The sequence below is a fragment of the Myzus persicae genome, unplaced genomic scaffold (genome assembly GCF_001856785.1).
Source record: "Myzus persicae strain clone G006 unplaced genomic scaffold, MPER_G0061.0, whole genome shotgun sequence".
NCBI classification, from domain to species: domain Eukaryota; kingdom Metazoa; phylum Arthropoda; class Insecta; order Hemiptera; family Aphididae; genus Myzus; species Myzus persicae.
In genome coordinates this window covers 122,668-137,521 of record NW_019102498.1, presented here as the reverse complement: position 1 = coordinate 137,521, position 14,854 = coordinate 122,668, and the positions used below count along the sequence as shown (strand labels likewise).

General features: G+C 31.1%; 1 protein-coding gene across 1 annotated transcript in view; it reads left to right on the top strand.

The window, feature by feature from the left end:
• LOC111032283 (nuclear pore complex protein Nup88) overlaps nucleotides 1-14,639 on the top strand; it is a 34,997-nt gene extending 20,358 nt beyond the window's left edge. Inside the window, exons 2-10 of the mRNA XM_022312548.1 lie at nucleotides 446-624; nucleotides 9,686-10,005; nucleotides 10,794-11,011; nucleotides 12,405-12,648; nucleotides 12,946-13,211; nucleotides 13,350-13,463; nucleotides 13,552-13,775; nucleotides 14,130-14,381; nucleotides 14,464-14,639. Of these exons, the coding sequence (XP_022168240.1) occupies nucleotides 446-624; nucleotides 9,686-10,005; nucleotides 10,794-11,011; nucleotides 12,405-12,648; nucleotides 12,946-13,211; nucleotides 13,350-13,463; nucleotides 13,552-13,775; nucleotides 14,130-14,381; nucleotides 14,464-14,536 (1,890 nt within the window). The 3' untranslated portion in view covers nucleotides 14,537-14,639. The remainder of the gene's footprint in view (nucleotides 1-445; nucleotides 625-9,685; nucleotides 10,006-10,793; nucleotides 11,012-12,404; nucleotides 12,649-12,945; nucleotides 13,212-13,349; nucleotides 13,464-13,551; nucleotides 13,776-14,129; nucleotides 14,382-14,463) is intronic.
• Nucleotides 14,640-14,854: the final 215 nt, after the last annotated feature.

The following is a 14,854-nucleotide window of genomic DNA, read 5'->3' as shown; positions in this document are numbered from 1 at the left end:
AGTAATAAAGTCGTTTTACTATGTATTATTGTTATTATTTTATTTTCAAAAGACAACTTCTGCTGAAACTGAATCATAATATCGTCGTTTGGGCTGGTAAACAACACGCAGAGATAGGGTTTTTTCAGATTTCCATTTTTCTTTTCCCGACCGAAGGTAAATGCCGAGCTTTTTAATCCTTCCCCTTTTCAAAAAAGGATTATACGACACGTAGAACAAAAACCTGGAGGGAAAAAACTCACAAGCTCCCGTGCAAATACGCGTATATATATATTTGTGTATTTAAAAACGACGCCACATGTCCCTTACTTACTTACTAATCCCACTGGGTCACCGCGATATTCTTTACCCTTCGGGATAGGCTTAAGTGCATATAATATATTAATTTATGATATGTTTTGTTAATTTTTTTTTTGTTTTTTATAACCAAACGTTTTTTTTTTAGAAACTGTTCCCCGGATCCCCGCCTCTATTCGACGTTGACGAAATATTGATCAATGAACCGGGCACTCTGTGTGCGCTTGTAGGCTCCAAAGGCGTATCAGTGATGAGGTTTCCGAAACGGATGGGGTCTAAATCTCTGTACGACACTGGTGGCAGTCAAGGAGACGGCATAACGTGCAGGTAAAAATGATACGTGAATTATTATGTAAATGGGATTCTGCTGCGTGGACCTAAAAGAAAAGAGAAATAAAAATAATAATAATAATAAAATGAAGGAGAAATATAAATATAATATATTATATGTACGTCTAGCGCGGAACCGAGGGAATCAGCATAAATTAGCTTCAAAGCAATATAGCTTTGTGTGACAGAAACATTGGGGTTTTACTTGGGTGTAGACCGGAGGACGTGAGGTCTTTGATAGGAGGAGATTTCATTAACGGTCAAAAAGTCCAAGAGCGTTCTTTTGACGTTATGGAAAATAGGAAAAGCCCCCGCGTGTCCGCCAGCCCGGAAAATTAACCCTTTGCCGCCGACGTCGTATCCACGTCACGAGTATGTATGACAGATCAGATAAAAATATCTAAATTATACGAACCAAACAATAGTATGTCCCCGATAGTCTATTGTCATACACGCGTTTTAGTATGTGCGTGAGGTCGATTTTTTTTCCCTCAAAATTCGATTATCACCCCTATATACATAAACTTATAACTTTTAATGTAATATAGCTTTTTGTTATCATATTATGTCGCCGTATGCGGTTCATATGTTAGGTATATATTATTATAGTTTTTTTTTGTGTGTTGTACCAGAATCCTTTCACGATAAAATACCCTTGTTTATTTTTTTATAACCACTTAACTTTAGTTTATAAGTAAATAATTTTGGATTCGTCTGTATATAGCAAACTATAAAATGTACACGCTATAATTATATAATGTAGGTAAATAAGCTATTAACAACTTCTATTATATAGTAACAGGTTTATATTATAATTTCGTTGCCTAATACAATATTCTGTTCACCTTGTTTGATGTACCTACCTGTAATTGTATCTAAAATTAAGTTATGAGTTCAGCTAAGCAAAATAATTATATAATAAAATAATAATGACAAAATAAAGTACTCAAATTACTCAAATTAAAACAGATTTTTTAGCTACACAACAAACATAAATAATATCTAAAAACCCCTTTTTTACTTTATGAGGATAATTGTATACATTAACGCTATTTTCTGATTTGCATTTTATGACAATTGTTTTCTAGTATAATTTATTTTTGTTTTATCTTTTTTACATAATATTAAGTAGGTATATAGTTATACGAAAATAAAATTACGTTGTATTCGTTATATTAACGAATGACGTAAGTCATAATTTATAAATTATATAGATAATCTTATTATCTACTTTATCAACTTAACTTCCTTATTGTTGTTTATTTATATATTATGTGCACTGGCTGTACTGCACTGCATCACTTGCATACAATGTAGATCTACAACTATGCTATTTTATGTATTACTGGCAATATTTTTAATTTCGTTTGCCTAATGTAATATGTACAAAATCATTTTATAATTTATTGAAATTTATTAATATCTTAAAGCATCGACAAGTTGATGATAATTAGTTTATGATCACCTAATAAAAAAATTTATTTCAAATATATTTAGTTGGATAATCATAAACGGTTTTTACTTGTTTTTAAATATATTCAGTAGGTATGTGTTTATTCGAGCAAAAGTAGATTGTTTTTTTTTCAAAATCATACTTCAATTTTTAATTTGATATTCGACTTAATATAAGATAAATACTGCAATTGACCATGGTATTCTATACCACATCCTCATTATCTTCTTATTTGTCACGTAATTTCGTGGGTCAATATATAAGGTTAGCCTTAGTCATATAGACATAATATTTGGGCATTGTACATTGTCCCTATAAAGATCCCTCCTATTTTTCAGATCCCGGTAGATTCATTTACATATCCTAACTTGAAGATTATATTAATCGGCTTATGTATGGTTGGAACAACACAATATACATCACATGATTAGCGACTCTTAACCTTAACCGTTTAAACAAAATAATTAATACTAAAAATAATATTTAAACTTGCCCAACAGGTAAATACTATGTATTAAAATTTATACATATAATAATATTAATTAATTGATTTAAGCTAGCTCATATTTAACTATAGTACCTATTATAATATTACAGGAAATCGTTTAAATAACTTAAGTCAATTTTTATAAAATACCTACACTTTGTTACACCAGAAGTATAATACTTAAATCTATAAAAAAAAGGAATATAATATTTTCAAATGAACGTTAAGGATTAAAATCTAATCTGGTTTATGATTGGAAATTTCATGTTAGAGGAAATATATCTCCATTAGTCCATTGAGAGTGGAACTATATAACCAAATAGCGGTATTCATAAGGACGTTTAGGGACTGGAACTACAGATAGGTATATACCATACGGTTATATAATAAGGGGTTTTGGGAAAACCGAGTTCCGGATTGGCTCCTGGTGAAATATTAAAATTAGTATTCTAAATCCATACGTATTCTCTGTGTGTAATATACCCGTTTCCACCAACCGCAATCTGACCGCAGGAATCACGAATGTATATACGCCTCCTTTCGGTGGCCAGTTTCGCGGTCGCATAATAAATTAAGAATTTATACATTATTGTTGTGTGTCGGGTGGTTTCCCAGGGTCCAAAGGGTATAAATGAAAGCACGTGAGATTAATGTTAAAAATCCCACAGTAGTTTGTTTAGGACTTTTGGATATTGTTATTAGCCACACCGCCAACCGTCCGTTGGGAAATAATAATATCGCGTTACGATCAATATTTAATAGACTCTCAGACAATTAAAAATTATAATACTTGAAAAACTTTTGTCTTACCGTTACAATGCGTCTAATAAATAATATGCATTCGTATGAAAAAAAATAATACAGAAAATAAATTAGATATAGCCGTATAGGTGTACAATTAGAACGCAATTAGATATTATCTAATAAGTATAACTCTACAACAGTTTACTGATAAATGTCTTTAGCTTTATGATTCACAATTTTAAGTCATCGGAAAGGGAGTGTCCCTGGAAGTATGTTGGAAAAAGATAATATCAAATGAATTTATGTTAGTGTGATTTTGAGTATAATATTTTATAATGTTTAGTGGCTAGCTAATTATAATTTAGTGTATCTGTTTTTAAATTGTTATTAAACTATAAACTGGAAACTTTAACTTGGTGATATCTACCAAAGTAGCAGCAGTTTCGCCGTAGGTATGTAAAAATTATTTTGTCATTAAATAATATAATATCTTGTATATTCTCAGTAGATAAACATACAATATATACTGACAACTTACAGTTAAAATTGTAATTTGTATAGGTACTATATATTATCGTCAAATTGATAAACTGAGATACTTAAAACAATTAATAATCAACAAAAGAGTTAACTACCTATGATAAAATAACTGTTCAATATTTAAAATTATTTAGTTTGTGTATAGTTTTGTAGATACTATAAAGTTAGGTACATAATACATTTATATATAAATAGCCAATAAGAACCATGGTTATTACATAATATACATGACGTGTAGAAAAGTTTTTGGTATCAATAATAGTAGTTGATGATGAATAGTATAATTAATTACGATTATCTCAAACTTAATTTCAAACATTTAGCAATAAATATAGTAAATAAATATATATATATATCTATATATATATACTGATTGATTAGTCACAAGAAGGACTTTAAAATGCTGTAAAATTATCTAATGTGATAATTAGATGGAAATCGAAAAAGTGATTTTTAAATATTTTGTCATTATTGTTTCTCCAAGTTTAAACCTCCATTCATTTTTTCCTTTGTATTACCTCACTATCTTATATAGGATGTAATACGATTCACTAATTATATTGTTCTCTCTGCTTGTAAATTATGTATTTTTACAATAATTGACAATTGCGACAGTGTTACCAGATACCGCGTGAGGGTATTTTACTTCGTTTTCAGAAAATTACCAAAACAAAATAATCGTTTATGTGTATTATACATTTATACATATGCATAATAGTAATCATATAATACTACAGAACTTTTAAATCAAATAGTTACAATAATATATTTAAAATAATATTTTACTTCAATGTCGTGAAAGAATTTTATTTTAATAATGAAAATAAAACTATTCTAAAATTTTTGGAAAAGTTTGAAAACAAAATTAAAATTAAATATATTATTTTATAAAATGCAAATTTAACAACATTTTTATATATATTATTAGTACCTATATTTATTTGTCAACTCGTTGCTTAAGTTTGTTATAATGTTTAAAAAAATAGGAAGGTAGGTACTGTTGTTAATATTATTAGGTATTATGTCATCGCATACCACATTACCACGTATGTATAATCTATAGTTTATGTAGGCCACGATTATTTGAGAAATATATTTTCAATGATTGTTAGGTGAAATAGAGAATTTTCTTATGTATAAATTGAATTTATGAATCAAAGTAATTACCGTGTTCCGTGTTTGCATGCAAACCAATAATATAATATTCTTAATAACGTAACGACTAACTATATAATATACGGCAGTGTATAAGAAGTAGTAGTACACATTTGTACAGTTTTAATAGCATTTCAAATACCTATCCAAACGATGTTTATTGAACGATACAATATATTTAATAACCGTTTTCGGCAATTATTACACATAAACTAGAACGTTGGTGACTGGTGTACACAAAACGACATGTACGACGAGAAATAATTGTTATCAGCCGTACATATATTTATACGTCATACCTCCGGGGTTGTGTATTCGTTTGACGGTGTGCACACATATATATATATATATATATAAATATGTACATAAATCTAACTAATAAGTAATTATTATTCACGACGGTGACGTTATTATTATTACCGTATATTCGTGATATAGGCGGTTTTCCGAACATCGCGAGCCCTCTATAAAATATTATTATGCCCATATATACACATACACACACATATATATACCTATACTTTTCAGCTGTCTCTAATACGCACGCACGCACGCACGTCAAATCCACTATCTTGGGCTTTTGAACGCCTATAAAAACCACACCGCGATCTATATAATATATGTAATATCGCACCGCCGGTGTGGGTGGGGGTGTAACCATATTATACACCTACACGCGCGCTGCTGCTGCTGCTGCTGCTGCTGCTGCAGAGAAGAACGAGGGTCGCGTCGTTCGGAGAACTTTTAATGAATTCCATAAATAATAGACGAAACTTCTTTCGATAAGAAACGGCGATGACGGGTTTTTATAGGTTGTCCGGGGGCCGGGCGGAACCACGGATTTCGCGGTGGCGGCTCACGTTATATTATATAAGTCTACCGGAAGCTGGGGAGCCCGGGGGCCACACGTGATCCGCAGCGATTCTTAATGATACCTCTTCCGATGTCTCGGCGGGACCCGCGTGTATATATAGTATATAATGTAGTCCTGGGCTCGGTCGGTCGCTATACTTTATCTGAGCGCGAGTGTACACGCAAAGCGTTTAATAAAGAACCGCCGAGTATCGGATGACGCTCACATACTTTTGTTTTCGGCGCGCCGAGTGTATTTTACGAGCACCGGAACGGCGATTAACTTTTACGCTAATGGACCGGCTATTAAGGCACCGTTGCCGACGCCATCGCCACTGACACTGCAACGTCCACCGGCTCCCGATAGTCGATATATACCACCAAACCACTTTTTATACCGTGACCATGCTGTACTACTACGAACGCACAGGCAGCCCGTGACATCCCGTCAAATAGACGTTACTGGTGTAAAATATGTGTGTGTTTATGCGACTTCCCGGCTCAGTCGTACCTATACACTATACAGCCGTGCCATACAATAATATTATAATGAATTATTTCAAAACACTAAAATTTCAGTGCGGTCTACAATATACGTCTGAAAATGTTATACTAAATAATAAAAATTAATTACTCCGTTATGAACATTTTAAAGAAATATTCATTTTCCATTGCATAAAAATTAATCAACCCAATATTTAAGTATTTTATATGTTACTATAATACTATGTATAATTTAATATACTGTCAAATTGTGCTTATAGTATATTATTTTATGTTTTAAAAGTATAATAAACTAGTAAACTACTCATTTTGTTTGTAACCTACGTATATGACAGAATTCAAAACATTTTAGAAACAACTATTTCCAAAATTCTAATTAATTATCTTTATGCGCGTGGTCTCGTATAGTAGGTACTTTATATTTTACGATATTTTATTTATCTGATAAAGCACGAAATTTTTAAGGTAGGTACCCGAAAGTTTTTATTATAATATATTTCATTTCACGCATTTTCTAGTCCGTTTGGTTCTTTTTCGAGAGGGGTGTGTACACTCGGCTGCTTAACGCGTGTTTTATTAAAACTGGGCCAAAAATCTTTTGCTCCGATTACTTTTCATCCAATTTTGGCCGGAAGTAACGCGCAATCAAATCCGCGCGCTTATCAACAAAGCGGTACATCCGGCGTGACTTGCCAAGAGTACACACCCTTTTTGTGCTCCTGACGTTTTCGAAATATCGGTAAAAAGAGGGACGAATTGACGTTGGCTCGGTGTCATTCAGCACTAATTGACGGCCGGGAACCGAGTGAAAAACAAATTAGAGTTTGTACATAATTTATACACACGAATAATAGATACTCGAACGGTATTGCGATAATGCGATGGACGTGATAAAAACAAAAGTAGGTTATGCTAAAAACAAAAAAGGGGTGAACAGTTAGCTTGTGGGTGCATAATTTATTCGAATAAAATATTTATATTATCATCTCGATCAATCATCAATAGTCAGCTGATTCCAGTTTCTGTAGACCATATTAGTATATTTTCCTTTTTTTTATTTAAATAATTATCATGGTTTACTATTATTTTATGGCGTTGCTTATAGTGCTAGAACGCCTTTAATAATGAATGAAAAAAATGTAAGCCCACAAAAAAATATACATGTGTTTCTCAAAAATATTATTCAAGAAATATTTGATCTAATCTTTCCTAACTGCAATTATTAGCAATTTCTTTACGTTTTCGACGACGATGTGTAGGTAGGTTATTCGCCACTTTCTCGTTATCGCGTGTGTACATTATTAAGATCAAAAACGGGGAAATTGAACGCGTTGAAAAATGAATATGTTCAATCACTTTATATAATATATTCCACCATCTCACTTATATTGATGGGCGCCCATAAGTAAAATTTTAGGTAAGGTCATAATAAAAAATTCTCTAATGTTAGATAATAATAAAGATTTATAGTTTACTAAAAAACATTTTAATCATTATAGAAAAAAAATAGTGTATTTTTATACTTATTTCATATCCTAAAAGTGATTTCAAAAAATAATTTGTCTCTGAAATTAGGTAATACGTCCTATTGAACTAAAAATTCATATTTTTTACCCCAGGGGTGGGGAGTGCCATGATCTTGCCCCACCAAATGAGCGCACATGCCTATATTACCTATTTATTATACTGTGATACGCTTGTTTGGTGTATGTCTTGCTGCTACATCGTACTAGTGTTACGGTTACCATCGGTCGCCAGCGAAATACATAATTGTTTATTAAATAAATAATTAAATAACAATACATTTACACGAGAGAGGAACTTTGTCGTCGGGTAGAATTTTATTCAAGTCCACTTCCATAATAGTAAACTCTGTGTTGCCGGTACAATATACTATAATATATGCCTATTCCTGTATATTATGTAATATGTATATTGTATATTGTTTATAATATACTGAACCATCATATCCGCCTCTGCACCTCGCGGCGGAGCCACGCGAACTTTACTAATAACGTTAAACTTTATTGACTTAACAAATTGTAACAACTGTGTATATGGTTTCTATTCGAAATTCGGCTGATTTATTAATGACTGTAAAACGCATGGTTTCCTAATGAATTTCACTATAGAATGAAAAGCAAATCCGAATCCCCTCGTATTTGTTTACGAACGAAAATACCAGCGCGCAATTACATTTCGACCGAGATGAACCCTCCGAGTGAATATTCTGCAAATTATCTTATATGCCGTACATGCGTCGTTGTTAAAAAAATACAACAACAAAAACATTTTTGCTCTGTCAACGACCGACTTAGGTCGTCCTCGCAATTTCAAATTTGCTCCGTCTCGGTAAACTTCCAAGTGCGCTTTAAACATCCGTTATTGTATCGTATCCAAACGCACTGCGTACGTATATACACGACATAATCGTCTTCCTGCGTTATTAAACGCTACGGGGCGAATTACTTAATTCTTTTACAATTTTATACACGAAATACTCTCTTTCTATAATTGTTTGCAATTGTGTCTTCTCTGACTTTATATTGTGTTATAATTATATTGATGGTTTTATTCCTCTATTTAATTTTTAGCTTTTAGTTCGTTAAGTTATGTGATCATAAAAAAAAGCAATTTAATTACGCTCTTTTGATGCCAATTCATACAATTTATACAACTTTATCTAAACAATACATCACTCGGTACAGTATAAATTGTTTTTCTGGAGAATTCGCGAAGATAATATATTTTTTATGAGTTTTAACCATTATATTTTGACAACGTTTACGGGCGTTTTAAATTATCAAAGCCAGAAAACATTTTTAAATTCCTTAAATGCGTTCTATAAACAGTGTTATAATAGTAAATTTGTGTATTTTTGACGAATGAGATGATTAAAAAATATACTTGTACTTACTTAGTTCCTATTTAAATATTTCAAAATCATCATTGCAATATGCTTTTAAAAAAAAAATTAAGTGAATAAGGAATCATTTATTAAAAAAAGATTTTGGGGCGTTTATAATTGGATGAATATCATGATATAGTTGCAAGTTGTAACTATCTACCTATACAAAAAAAAAAAATTAAAACAAAACAAAACTTTGTAGCACATTATGTATTATTAAGACGCGATAAATTTTGATTTACGCCGAAGCTATAAATATCATATTATAGCTGGTTTACGTGTTCTTACCTATTTATACTACGATCTTAATAAATTTATCGTATTTTTCGACAACTGTATACTTATCGACACCCCATAATGTTTGTATCTATACTGTATATATTTTTATATCATATATAATTTTATTTATTCTCAGCACATCGCTTCTGCAAGACAAATTCTTCATAACCAAACACTTGACGGACGTGAAACGAGTCCGGTGGTATCCAGGCAGCCCCGAAGACAACCACCTCGTGGTACTCACCAACAACAAAAACTGTTTGCGGCTGTTCAAGGTTGACAAAGGCACTGGTAAGCTCGTGTCTATTTGGCGACTTGGCCCGCAGACTTCTCGGATATTGGCTTCGTTGGGCGACACGGCTGTGGACTTTGATTTTGCTCCACCCATACTCCTCGGCAGCCGAATCCAATCGGATCCGTCAATCATGTGGCCCATACTCGTGTTGCAAGGAAACGGTAAGATAATATGGCATAATATTATGATATGGTTGACACTCGAATTTTTCTCAAAGTTGCACTGAAGCTGAATATTTCTTTGTAAAAAAATATAGTTAAATAAAGTTAAATAAATAAATAGTAGTATAATATGTAGACGAATGGCGGCTAAGTAAAAGGTGTCCAAGGACTTAAAGCAACTTAAAAATTTTTACCTGATACTAAATGTGGTCAGCCTTAAGAAATCAAAAATACATTTTTATTTCATTTGTTTAATACCTACAGTCTATACACAACGTTATGTATGAATTTTATGGATACATAATTGTAAACATTTGCTGCAGTATTTTAAAATATTTATTTATTATGATTTCAGATTAAATTTAAATAAATTAAATTCCCGGTTACTAATGTCTTATGTGTTCAAACTTTCAAATATTCCCAACAGTATATAAGTAAATTTGGTAGTAAAGTTAGTATATTATTATTAATTTTACTTTTTATTATAAACAAATTGATTTTCATATACTGTAAAAGCTTTCTTTTTGCTATGAAATTATATTGTAACTGTTATATTTGTACATACTTTTTGTAAATGGAGTTTTTTTTCTCCGTTAATAAATAAATAAATACTGTAATGGAGTGGACACATAATTACGACCAAATCTTTTTTTACCGAAGTTGGGAGGGTGGTGTCAATAAGTGTCAAAATGTGCACTACAGTGTATATGTGTTTTAGTTTTGAATATCCGAGAACTTTAATAATGGTTTACAACTTATCTATACATGTATTATACTGTGATTCGCAGGTGAAGTTTTGTGTCTGAACACAACCGTCGACGATTCGATGAACATAAAGTCAGACAAAATAACAGGTCCGCTGACCATGTACCCGCCTGCCGACGACAACTACAGCGAGGACGCCTGTTCCATTCTTGTCATGGACACCATACCACCCTCGGTTGTTATAGCGTCAAATTTTGGCGAACTGTACAATTGCCTTCTGTTGCCGGATACCCAAGCCAAAGTCAGTGTTTTACACATTCATATTTTGTTACTATTTCATTATATTGAATTATTACTTGAAAGATGAGTCTGAGATTTTGAATTCGAAGGTTTCTAGTTTCATTTTTTTTTTTTCATATTAAAACGTTGTTTAGAACATACAATTATTATTTAAAACAATTTAATAACTGTAAAGGAATTTCTTCGTTTTGAACTTAAAGCAATTTTAATCAATTCTTAGTGTGTTACTTGAAATGTTTGCATGTATTTTTAGTTTCTGCAACTTTTTAGGGCATCAAAATCCCAGCCTTACAGTTAGTAGGTATCAATCCTAGTCAATGACGCCGTAATGATATATTATACACTGCGGGTTTGTTGTATATATTGCGTATAATAGTAATTGATGTACCTGTGTATAGAACAACCGATTGTTGGTATTAAATGTTAAAAGTTTAGAGGTCCGCAAAAGTTTGTGATCCACTAAGATCTGGAAACTATTAAGTGAAACCAACCGTCGAATTAGTTTGTCAAACGAGCTTAACCCCTATTGTGGTTAACGATAATTAACGATGGTTTAATCTAACCGTAAAATAATACATTAACCGTTAACGATGTTTCTTTATTGTTTTCTAACCCGCAGGTGCTATTACACCGATTAAATGAAACAAAATATTGCGTTTAAATTTTTAAACCATATTTTAAAAACAATTTTTCTATAAAATTACTTTTCGTATACAATCAGATGTACCTATATTTTCATTTATTAGGCATTACATTATTGAATAGAGAATTTGGTTTCGTCTTGTTTGTATGAAGAGGGTAACAGTAACACAAGAATTAATTTTTTAAGCCTTCATATTTGACACTATATATGTATACGATACATAGCACTCAAAATTTAGAATGTGACGACGTGTAAAGATAATCAATAGAAATCAAACATTTTTTTTTTTTTTACTTTATTGGAAATATACAATCTGTACCTATGAGGCACAATAAGTACATGCGATGAGAGATACATATATATACAATTAACATTAGTACAATACTAACCTAAACATATATATTTACATGAGTACACGGGTTGTGAGAAGCCATCCATCAATGACACTCACTGTAAAAATCAAACATTTAAACAAAAAATAACTATTTATGATACGTAACTAAAAATATAATCTAAACGTGGACGATGTCTGTTAGTCATGTTTGCAATGTTTTGCTATAAACACCCATAAATCCTTCACAGCTCATCAAGACGTTTATACCGTTTCCGCGATAAATAAATTCACTTTAAGTATTGTAGGTATTTTATGTCTCCGAACTTCCTTCGTCTTGCTATCTAAGTAATCTAATAGAAGTCTAAATTATAATATTGTTGTAAGCTGTAATATACATCTCAAATTCTCGTGTTTTAGAACGAAGATGAATATGAGCCTAGTGAATACCAGCACAAATACAGTTTGCACATAATCGAAACCATCGAACTAGAGTTGGGCTTGAACATGGAGGACAACGGCGAATACGACAGTTCCAACACGATACATTTGAAAAAAGACGCAGCCGTCACGTCCAGATATTGGTGTTTGCATAACACTGGCGTACACTCGGTCACCGTACCGCTAACGGAATTGTTGGACGAGTTTTCAAAAACCCCCGCTGGTATAAACCATAATTTATTATAACATAGTCAATAATAACTATGTAAAGATATGATGAATTTTGCATTTTTTAAATTTAATCCTATACAATGCTAAAATAAACGCTTGTCGAATAATATGTTTATAAATTGTACCGTATATAAAATTCGGTATAATTAACTGGATTAAATTGACATTGACGTATAGATCGATGCATTATTAATAATTAACTACAATTTACCTATAAGTTGTATTGTGAAATGGATTCTTTACAAGAAAAAAAAACCGCTTAACTACATTACACCTACCTACTTTTCAGACGACTTCCGCGGATCGCCCGACATTCAAGGACAGAGTTATGTAGAATATTACATTTGCACGGGTCTTATGAACGGCAAAACGAAACCTATCAAAGGATTCGCCGTCCTAAGCTTTCCGACTGACTTATTAGTCACTTTGTTGAGCAACGGCGAAGTCGTAACTCAGGCTGTTCCGGATTACCATTACAATAAACTGTCTATTGCCAATATGTATATGAACGATCACAACGCCGATTCTGAAGACCAAGTGGATAGTTCTGAAAACGTAAGATCGTACATTGACATTATCTAATTAGGTTTCATCACTATAAAAATGTGATTTATATTTAAAATAAAATAATGTGTTTAAATACAAAATCTAACACTTGAATAATTATGTATGATAATTATTTGTATAATTTAGGTTGACAAAGATGACTTCAGCTCATTTATATCTGCAATACTGCAGAAAGATAACGGTACCAAAAATACTATTCTGAAATTAGGGCCAGATGTTCCCAAAGAGATTGTAGTACAGGTAAATATTACTTTTACTTAATATACATAATCACAATACTTATTTTTTCTACATAAAGATAACCTCATATTTTAACTATTATTTTCAGATGGTTTTACAAACTATGAACATGCGAAGAGGTACATTAAATAATCACAAAATAGTTTCTGAAGAAATTGAACGGAGAGTGCGCATGCTAACTCAAGCAAAGGAAAGGCAATTACAAGAGATGCAGCGATTGGAAGAAGCTCGTCAAAAATTACAGGATGATGTAGAAAATAAAGCTGAAAAGTTAGATGAGATTAATAACAAACAAGAAGAATTGACCCAAAGGTAAATTTCAATGGTTTTGTGGTTTGCTTTAATAGTATTATCAAATATCAAACTGATATATGTTTTCTTAACTCTGTATAACTTCTAGTAAACATGTTTAGGTTTTTAAATTAGTGTATATACTTTGGCCTTAGGGCTTGAGTAACTGATCGTAATAGTCTAATTAATTTTATACCTAATAGGGATTCAATCAACACTTATTGATAACTTTTTTTTTATTTAGAATATAACTTTCTAACAATTAATATCAAAAAAAAAATCCATGAAAATAAAAATGATTTTGTTTTCTATAAACTATTTACACAATTTTTAAATTTGTATATACTTTTTAAAATGTTTTAACATTGTATTTAGAGCTTCTTCGATCCTTTTGAGACTTGTATCAGCAGCACCTGATAGTATATCAATAAAAAAAAAAAGAGAATTATTGGGAGCTTATAAAACTAAGATGGAATTGATGAATAAACGTATCGAAGAAGCCAGAGAAAAATATAACATTGTGCAAACCGAATCAACAACATCTGTATATAAACAGTTATATGGAGCCCGTTCATTAAAATTAACTCTTGAACAAGAACTAGTTATTAAAGGAAATTTGTCTGAAATGTATGTATACATAAGTAAATTATTTAATATGTCACAAGTGTATTTGTAGTTTAAATGTATAAAATGCGTTTTGTTTTTGCAGGGGATCTACAATATTAGATTTAGAAAGAAAAGTGAGAGACTTAAGAATTGTAATTAATACTATTGCCAGTTAAAATCTAATATCTACGAGACTGACCTACTAGTTGCAAATTAAATTTTTTTTTTCCAAATATTTATTTTTCATTAGTATTGTATTTTTTTTTTTTACAATTTTTTTCTTGTTAAATACCTTTATAAATATATTGGTATTTTAAATTTCAAAAAATTAAATGTAAATATAATGATAATTTTATAATTTATTATTCATTAATTAATATTCAAATATAACCAATAACCATTATATTATGTATTTTATAGATTTATCAAGTTGATGTACCATATATTTCCCACAATTTTTAATTTCTCACTACAATATATCTTAAAGTATATGT